This window comes from Aulostomus chinensis, chromosome 7 (assembly GCF_037954235.1).
Source record: "Aulostomus chinensis isolate RoL2024-O1b breed Wild chromosome 7, RoL_Achi_v1.0, whole genome shotgun sequence".
Classification (NCBI taxonomy): Eukaryota; Metazoa; Chordata; class Actinopteri; order Syngnathiformes; family Aulostomidae; genus Aulostomus; species Aulostomus chinensis.
This window is the reverse complement of record NC_141326.1, coordinates 17,230,001-17,240,000: the sequence shown is the minus strand read 5'-3', so window position 1 is coordinate 17,240,000 and position 10,000 is coordinate 17,230,001. Positions and strand designations below refer to the sequence as shown.

Below are 10,000 nucleotides of genomic sequence, written 5' to 3'. Positions count from 1 at the left end.
AATATTTGTGTGTGTGTGTGTGTGTGTGTGTCCCACTGGGCGAGTCTGCTGACACTGAGCAGGCCTGTGTGTGAATCTTAATGAATAACACACACATACACACACACACACATACACACACACACACGTGTGCAGTATGCTGTCTTTTTTAACATGCTTTGTCTGTTAGCCACCATCGTGCTGAATGAGCTGAACTGGACGGAGGCGCTGGAGGACGTGTTTAAGAGGAACAGAGAGGATGATCCCACCCTTCTCTGGCAGGTGTTTGGTAGCGCCACAGGTCTGGCTCGATACTACCCAGGTAATATGAAATAAATAAAATACAGGAAACATCTGAGCAAAGATGATGCAAGTGATTCTAATTCAATGTGTGTTTTTGTGTAATTCTGAGAGTATCTCCTGAGGCTCTGCTGGCCCCGGGTTCTTTGTAAAAGTATTAAAAAATACATTGAATTTATTTCCAAAATAAGGCACTACAAGTGTTTGATAAACAAAAGTCTAAAAATATACTGCTCATTGGTTAAAAGAAATACCATGAATGATAAATGATTTGACTAGTACATGAAAGTACAAGTACAATTATCATCAGGGTAATACCTCAAAGACATCATAGCAACTGCTGGCAACGCTGAAGAAATTCCATTTGCTGTAATGAAGTTTTTTTCCACTACAGTTGACTCTAACTGGTATTAAAAAGATCTTAAATAGTATTACATCTAATTTTGGTATTACCCTGAAACACCATGATAGTAACGACATGTAAAGTTCTACTACGGGAGATCTCAAATTCCTCCTCCAGGATCGCTGACCTCACTTTTAAAGTAGAGATAGAATTCTTGTGTAGCCGTGGAAGCTTTGTATGTATGGTCCTGAAACGGTGCAGTTCCTTTCTACTCAGGTGCTCTCATCCTCTCATTATTAGTATTCGATTGGCCCGCGATACAGCGAGTGAGGTTTAATCACGACGACAAACAGCGAGGGAATATATTAATGAGATTTCTTTGTTCTCACTTCACCGGGCAAATAAAGTCGATAGATAATCTACATTACTCAACGTCCCTTGATTTCATGTGCTGCTGTCGTACAGTCTTTAACTGCATTAGTGCTGCTATCTTGAGACCTGTTTTTTTTTCTCGAATCACGATCCCTTATCGATGACTGTGTGGCTTTATGGGAAAAAAAGGTTTAGATTTATTTCACTGGCCTTTGGGTTATTTTTTCATTCACATGTTCTGTATTACTTCCATGTTCTTATGCTTGCTTGTTGTCACTGACCACCACTAATAGCAAGTAATAGATTGTTGCTTTCCAAAAAGGATGGATATGTGATGTAATTTCTCTGCCGTTCACCTATATGTATAATTTTAGCGGAGCATAATGTTGCTAGTGTCAACATGTAGCATGCCAGTAAGTCAGTTGTGATCAAGATGCAGTGAACACAAATGTTTTTTTCCCAATAAAGCGTCACCTTGGATGGATGCTCGCAAAACCCCCAGTAAAATTGACCTGTATGATGTACGCAGGAGACCATGGTATGAAGTACAAATACACACAGTATTACAGTTACTCTATGTTGGTCAGGATTTAAAGGAACAGGCCATCATCTTCCCCAGAGACACAAAAGATGACTTTTGACAGAGATATGCTAACACTTCCCATCTACTACCATTCATTGTGCACACACACACACACACACACACACACACACACACACACACACACACACACACACACGCAAACACGCACAGGAGTGAAGGGTATCTCTCTTCTTGTTTGGCTCTGGGAAAGATGGTAAATTAGAGTATTTTGCAAAAGGTTAGTGTGTTACTTAATTTTTATTACATTTTTAATTTTATTACATTGTTGTATTTTTTTATTTGTAATTGCTTGTGTAACTCTTTTGATGTAGGAGGTTAAATCCAAATGAAGGAAGCCCAGACAAGACACTGGCAGGACCGAGTGATAATTCAATATTATTCGCTTCTCAATTGAATAATGCAGTGATAACATAATCACATTCTGTACTTAGAAAAGTTTACTAATATCATTGGGCAATATCAGTATTATTTCAATACGAATTGCAGCAGTCCAAAGTTTAAAAACACCACCACAATCCTGAGTCTTCAGTGAATTAATGCATGACCGGAAACATCAATGTACTCTTTATGTTTGTAGTGCAATTTACAGGATTAAGTGTTTTTTATAAATATATTCCTGTCAGTATTGATTTGTTACAGCCATCAAATCTGTCCGTGACACAGGGTGTTATTTTAAAACTTTTACAGTGAGCTGGACAAAATGAAATTATCTTGAAGTCAAACGATGGCGTTAACATAAATGACTGGCATGCAGCAGTAATCGCAAAGTCCAATTTCTCTTTTTATTATTCTCGTCCATCCAGGTACATCCAAGGAGCTGCTTCACCCAAAGACATGCTCATCCTCGTGGACGCGTGAGTTACCTGATATTGATCTGTGTCTCATATCAGTTGTGATTTCCCCTGATTATACTATAAATCTGTACTTTGTAGTTTCACCATATAATGTATTTCTCAAAGGGGGAACTTTTCTAATTACAGTCAAGATCTGAGTGGATAACTGCTAACGGTCATGTGGTTTGATGCAGGAGCGGGAGCGTGTCGGGATTGACTCTCAAACTGATCAGGACGTCTGTCAGCGAGATGCTGGAAACTCTGTCTGATGATGACTATGTCAATGTAGTATATGTGAGTATTATTAATATGTCTGAGTGTGTGTGTGTGTGTGTGTGTGTGTGTGTGTGTGTGTGTGTGTGTGTGTGTGTGTTGGGGGGGCTGTGTGCATGCAGTTCAAAGAGCTTACCAAACACACATGAATGAGCTTCATTTAGACTCCCATTCACAGATGCATTTAAATAAAGACACACATGAAGACATGACATACATCTACACACACACACACACACACACACACACACACATACACACACACACACACACACACACAGAAAGCTGGATGACAGGTAATGAAATATGGATTTCTCCCAGGTCTGACCACCCTGAAACAGGACTTTAATGAAATACCTGCTGCTCTATTTGGTGTACAGGATTAAAGCTCAGGACCCCCCCCTTTCTCCTGTGTGTGTGTGTGTGTGTGTGTGTGTGTGTGCATGTGTATGTGTGTGTGTGTGTGTGTGTGTGTGTATACAGTCTCACTGCGACTAAAGGAATTAAAGCTGCACCTCTGACCAGAGTGAACCCTAGGAAACATTCATTTATCACCCACTTGATCTCTCCATTACTTTGTCCTTTCATCACGGAGCACAATTCCTCTCAGCATTTCACTGCATACCTCCATTCATCTCTTTGTATCAATGAATGATCTCCTCTCCTCTTCTATATACTGACACTTTTTCCTCTTTTCATCGCTGCCAATTTTTCTTCCTTCGTTTTTTTTTTGCCTTTCTCATCCACCAATCATTCTTCACCTTTTCATTCTCTCAACATCTGTGTTGAGAGACCTTCCACGCCTCACAGAGAACCAATCAGGACACGGCGTCATGTAGATGCGGGCCGATGGAGGTGTTTATTGAGATGAATCTTTAAAGAGATTCCCTCTCCTTCTTCTCCTTGAACAAAGACAGCATTCAGACTGTTTCTTCTCCCTGGGGGACCTTTTGCCTTGGACGCAATGTATTCTATTTCACAGTGGACTTGCAAAGATGTGCAATTATCAGAATCTGTCGGGGAGTTCACTGTACGAGTGTCTGAGGAGATGAAAGAGGAAGAGAGATTAGCTCAGGAGAGAATACCAATTTAGTTAGGATTTAATCATTTGGTGTTTGTTTTGTCTGTTTGGTGTGTGTGTCTGTGTGTGTGTGTGAGACCATCTTCTTAGTTTTGTTTGTAGTTACTATTCGAGAAGTTGTGAGTGGATATTGAACAATCAATTTCATTTTTTTGTCACGAATCCAGAAATGGCTGCAAAGGCATCAAATGGCCGTGGTCGAGCTGCTGTCCACATGCTCTCTGTATTTCATCATTTTGATCACAATATCTCATGCTTGTGGTATTTCATCTCACCAAATGATTGTAAACCACAACGCCAGTACGTCAAATAAAAGTCAAAAGTCAAATAAATCTGAGGGGTTGAGGAGTTTGCGTACAACGTTTTTTAGTTTCCGATGACATATTTTTATGAGCGTAATTCGGTGAGCCTGGTGGGCGACGATTCTGAAAATGATAGCCGAGCTATAACAAACGAGAATCGTCCCCTAATTAGCTTCATCCTGCTACTCAATAAATCAATCAGGAATCTGTAAATAAATGGCGTTCGATTGTGTTCTACCACACTAAAAGCTCATTAGTCTTCCTCTCTGTCACCTTCTCTCTCTCTCCGTCTTTCTTTCATTGACTCACTTTACTCGTACACACGTCGACACATGCTCGACACCTTACGACCGGACCCGAAGCTGTTGTAACTTGACGCTTAATCATTAATCTTTGATATTACCCATAAATCCTTCCTCATTAGCAGTAGCCCAGGGACTAAGTTGGCATTTGGTCATGGAGGATGCTCACACACTTCCTCAGCAGCTGGAGTAGGTCAGGGAAATGCTGATGGCACTCGTTTTTTTGTGTTTTTTTTCCTGGATTGTGTGTTGTTTTTTTTTTTTAAATTTTCTATCTTTGGTCCTAAATTGCGTTCCTTTTTTTTCCGTCCCAACCGCCACCAGTTTTATCCAGCCTGTTCATCCGGGGTAGCCGGGTGTCAGTGTTGTTAGCCAGTGTCAGTCCAGTGGGCAAGCCAGAGTGTCCAGGAGGATTAGGGCTTGAAGATTAGCTTTCTCTCTCTTGTGTCATCACTAATCCAATCCCAAGCACTGGACCATCTCACACACACACACACACACACACACACACACACACACACACACACACACACACACACACACACACACACACACACACACACACACACACACACACACAGGAGCTGTTGTAAAAAGGATCACAAGGGAAAAGCAGAATGTATAGAGAGGGAACCATCACTTTACTCCCGAAACAATGTTCTCTTTTTTTTTGGCATAGCGATCACATCTAAGGCTGATGTGTCACATATGTTACCCCAATATTTGTGTTCACACTTTTCCTTTGCGCTCTTTCTCCCACATTTCGGTCTCACCCTCCTCCTATGTGATAAAGATCCCTGTATGTGTTGTGTGTTGGCATTGATTTGGAATTCCATCCTGTATGTGTGTGTCTATTTTACCTTGAATCAGTCTTTTTTTTCCTTTTTTTTTGGTCAAAATGCCGCTGTTGTGATTATTGCCTTTTCAGTCTGGTAGAGATGTCTTTCATTGTCAATCAAAGAGGAACTTCAAGGCCGTCAGGTTCATTGGAAACACACAGGGGGGGGGGGTCTTTTTGCCCTCCTGCTTGTCCGTGTGGATCAGTGTTTTCAGTTTCTCCATTGGTACAGAGTAGCTGATTAGTTGGGGGAGCGATGAAGGGGCGGCATTGTTTTAGAAGAGTTCTGCTCTCCTGCTATCCAGTGTCCTTCATACAACATTATTATATTATATTCTTTAATTTACTTCTCTGATCAAAGGTTCTGTCCAGAATATTTTAAAGCACAAAAATATACAGTCATCAGTTTTGCCAGAACTCTAAAGAAGAAGACAGACTTTTCATTAGGGTTGAGTGGCTATGCGGGATGGAAATGAGGAGGTCTCACCTTTAAAAAAAGATGGTGTTGCTGCCTAACCTTGTTCTTATATAGCAGAATCTTGTTTCCATGGGTACCGAATCATTGAGCTCCAAGGATGTGAAGCAATTAGAAGGGCTTGATGAATGTGTCTGTTTACCACTCTTTGATAGCCGAGGCAAGGCCAGGTGGGGGTGTGCAGACATGTCTGTGTGTGTGTGTGTGTGTGTGTGTGTGTGTGTGTGTGTGTGTGTGTGTGTGTGTGCGCGCGCGCGCGCGCGTGCATCTCCATCACATTTATATTATATGTAACATATTTGCACACATGTTGTGATTGTGTGACTCTTTTTTTTAAGGTGCTAATTCTTTGCTTTTGCTTGAAAGTTCAACACCAGGGTGAAGAAGACGGCGTGTTTTGATCATCTGGTCCAAGCTAATGTGAGGAACAAGAAGCTGCTGAAGGATGCCGTCCAGAACATCACCGCCAAAGGAATCACCAACTACACGAAAGGATTCGAGTTTGCATTTGAGCAGCTCTCTGCAGTAAGATGTTCTATTTATTTCTTCTTATTGATAAAACGTCTCAATCTTGGCAAACAAGAAAACAAGTTTGGATTGACTGATGCCTGTGAAAGCCTCCTTCTTTGCAGCAGCTGCAGTCTTTCACTGCCATCTGCTGGATAAATGTGTTACTTCTACTCTGGAAGCATATTGTGAGAAATACATTGTTATAGATGAATAATGGTCCTGAAATGGCAACCCATTATCATCAAGTGAGGTCGAACTGCTTTATTGTGTATGATAAACTTTACAACCTGAAGGTTTTTATTTATATATATATATAGATAAAGATATCTATCTACCTATCTATCTATATATATATATATATGTGTGTGTATGTGTGTGTGTGTTATACAACCATATATTCACAAGGTTATACATGCTGCTTATGATTTTATTAAGAGGCTTTGCTCTTCATAATGCCTTGAATTTTGATTGTGAAGGACTGAGCCAAGATAAAAAAACAACAACCAAGGTCCATCACATGAGAAGGGAGTGTGAATGTGTTTTCGAAGGCTGCTGATTAAATGATGTGTGATGTATGCATTTGGAGCCGCTGATTTTTGTTTGAAGTGAAGCTGTTCATATAGACTGATTTCGCAGGAAATCTGTGAAAGCAGTAATTAGTTTTAGATGCATTAATGTGAGGATAATGAGCCGGGAGTGGAGATTCTGTATGACGATGGGGTGGGATGAAGTTCCGAATGCATCAAGAGCACCGTAGTTGATGAACGAATTTCTAATCGCTCTTCAAAATAAAACACACTCTCATGTTCTGTTATGGATTATTTTTGTCTTTTCTACAGACTAATGTGAGCAGAGCAAACTGCAATAAGATTATCATGCTGTTTACTGATGGAGGAGAAGAAAGAGCTCAGGCCATATTGGAGAAATACAATGCTGACAAAAAAGTAAAACACACACACACACACACACACACACACACACACACACACACACACACACACTCAAACACACATTTACACAGCTATCTGTCGGAGGATATTCCCTGCCATAATGAATCCCGGCTCCTCACCGACCTCAACTACAACAACTAAATGACTCAGCCTATTATAAACTGAACTCAAACCAATTAACCAGAAACCTCCTACAAATGTTCAACCCTCAAAATAATAATACGTCATTTGTATCGAACTTGTCATACACAGGATGAAGCTCCAAGCTCACAACACATAATGAGGAGAGAGAAAGGAAGAAAGCAAAAGCGTACATACACATATTCACATATTAGTATCAACTGTAACGCTGTAGAACTCCCTCAAACGGACCGTCAGACAGATGGCTGTACCACTACGCTCCTCGCTTCTATACTTGTGGGTGTGCCTCTGCTGTTGTTTTTATTAGACTCAGCTTTTTGGAGCTCCCTTTGGGTTGAAGACTTGCATGTGCATATAATTTTACACTGATGAAAGGCAGATTAGCTTCTCTCTCTCTCTCTCTATGGTGTTTATTCACATGCTCAGTAATAATCAGGAAACCTTTTATTTGCTAATTAATTAGTTCCGATCTATGACTGTTTTATGCAGTGGTGTATAGATGTAATATGTTACATGAAATCCATCAATGATTAAATGTTATACACTGCTTTTAAGTGCATTTGTAATTGTTTTATGTCAATGACACCAGGGCTGTGAGCAACATGGCTCCGCCCCTTCAGCTAATGCATGACCTGGTGTTGGAGGGGCTGAGCCATGGGTTGGGTGACAAACTCTCACTTTGACTTTGACTACAGTGAGTTCATCAAGTGTCAGATACAAAGAGATTTATTGCCTCATCAGATACATCCCCTGATACATGAATGTGTTCATATTTTTCTACCGAATTCGAATTAAATGACTAAAATGTTATAAAACATATCTATTCTCCCATCAGTTACCTGCAGCTTATGTCATGGTTCACTCTGTTCCCATTTTTCCAGGTGAGAATCTTCACCTTTTCAGTTGGACAACACAACTATGACAAGGGACCCATTCAGTGGATGGCCTGCTCTAACAAAGGTGCTGCACTGAGCACAACACACATCAGTGCTGTCAGACAAACATGCTCTAAAACACCCCGGGTCTCAGCTTCAGTACTCAGGTGGTCTGTGGGTGCTTTAAACAAGAAAGAGAGAAAGACTGGATGCTTAGAGAAGTAGCAAGACTTATGTTCCTCTTCCATAAATGCTGCTGTATATCTTCGGACACTTAAGCTGCCTTTGTGTCTCATCGTGTATCCAGGTTACTTCTACGAGATTCCGTCTATAGGAGCCATCAGAATAAACACGCAGGTGATAGTAAAACACTCACATTCATCAAGTTTGTGCATGCATCCAGTCTGCATGGAAACACACTGATCCAGGAAGTGATATTTGTCCAATGTAGGAGTACCTGGATGTCCTGGGAAGACCCATGGTTCTGGCTGACAAGCAGGCCAAACAAGTCCAGTGGACCAATGTGTACCTCGACGCTCTGGTATGACGTCTGCTTGTGTTCTATAATCCTTTTATATCTTTAAATAATCTGGGTTTAAGGATGTGTTTGCTTTTGTCTCAACCAGGAACTGGGTCTGGTCATTACTGGAACACTTCCTGTTTTCAATAAAACCAAAACCAAAGATGACAGGAATGGCGAGGTGCTGCGAATGAATGCATGAACATAGATGTAGTCAACAGTGGGGGGGCTCATTATTAAATCCTCCATGTTTGTTTTCCCTTAGCACCAAAATCAGTTGATTCTTGGAGTTATGGGGATTGATGTGTCTCTTGATGACATTAAGAAGCTGACACCACGTTTCACAGTGAGTCCCATAACATGCTGACAAAGGCATTTAATCAAACCAAAGTCAAATCAAAGTCTTGTGTAAAGATTTCCCTCGGGAGCAATCAGGGATCCAATTATGTGTCTATACAAACACCCGCAATTAAAAATGTCTGATTAATTGCAGCCCCTTTGATAGATCCCATCCTTCTTCTTCCATACATGTTCGACTGAATTCCCCTTCTGCGCTCTTCCTCCCATCAGATCGGACCAAATGGATACTACTTCGCCATCGATCCCAATGGATACGTCCTCCTGCACCCCAACCTCCAGCCCAAGGTATGACATCAGCCCCTCAGCAGGTTCCAGGTGGTTACACAATAGCGTCTTGCGCTCGTACGTGAATAGTGTTCAGGTTTGCAGACGGTGCAGGCTCTTCTCAAACTTTTCCATGTGTGGTCACCTCATCAATCTTCATAAAGAGAATCCATCCCCCAGTTAGACTTAATATCATCTCTCCTCAAATGTACATGTAGACTTCTAATTAATATGTGGACTTGGCAGCAAACTGGTATAAATGTATAAGAATCAAGCCAAAAAAAACCCTTAAATTCAATTAGGTTCACTACAAAATACATCTCGTTGTTTGGATTTCTTCCCTTAAGTAGAGAATTTTTTGTTGAGTTTTTTTTTTTATTATAAAAAGAACATTGTTTATTTTGATGATATAGAAGCCGTAACTATGTGTGTGCTCCGCTAGGCTCCAAGTTGGACACAATTATACATTTCTGCACCCCCCCAAAAATATTCCCAAGTCGTCACGCAACTCCTCAGGTAACTGTAATTCGCTGCAGGCAGGTATTAAGATGCGATCCAGTAGAAATTAGTGCTGACCCCCCCAAGAGGCTCCAAGCCACCTATTCAGCAAACCCCAGCGCGGTTGACTAGCTTCAGGCTGCGTGGCCCATGTGTTATCCGGGACCGGGTTGTTCAGAG

General features: G+C 41.0%; 1 protein-coding gene across 2 annotated transcripts in view; it reads left to right on the top strand.

Annotated features, from left to right (window-relative positions):
- LOC147258807 (voltage-dependent calcium channel subunit alpha-2/delta-1) overlaps window positions 1-10,000 on the top strand; it is a 65,131-nt gene that overhangs the window by 32,111 nt on the left and 23,020 nt on the right. For both annotated transcript variants that reach the window (XM_086208852.1, XM_086208851.1), the window contains exons 7-18: window positions 170-301; window positions 1,463-1,532; window positions 2,402-2,452; window positions 2,626-2,725; window positions 6,069-6,227; window positions 7,052-7,156; window positions 8,185-8,263; window positions 8,486-8,535; window positions 8,630-8,719; window positions 8,805-8,879; window positions 8,964-9,044; window positions 9,269-9,343. In XM_086208852.1, coding sequence (XP_086064978.1) covers window positions 170-301; window positions 1,463-1,532; window positions 2,402-2,452; window positions 2,626-2,725; window positions 6,069-6,227; window positions 7,052-7,156; window positions 8,185-8,263; window positions 8,486-8,535; window positions 8,630-8,719; window positions 8,805-8,879; window positions 8,964-9,044; window positions 9,269-9,343 — 1,067 coding nt within the window. The remainder of the gene's footprint in view (window positions 1-169; window positions 302-1,462; window positions 1,533-2,401; window positions 2,453-2,625; window positions 2,726-6,068; window positions 6,228-7,051; window positions 7,157-8,184; window positions 8,264-8,485; window positions 8,536-8,629; window positions 8,720-8,804; window positions 8,880-8,963; window positions 9,045-9,268; window positions 9,344-10,000) is intronic.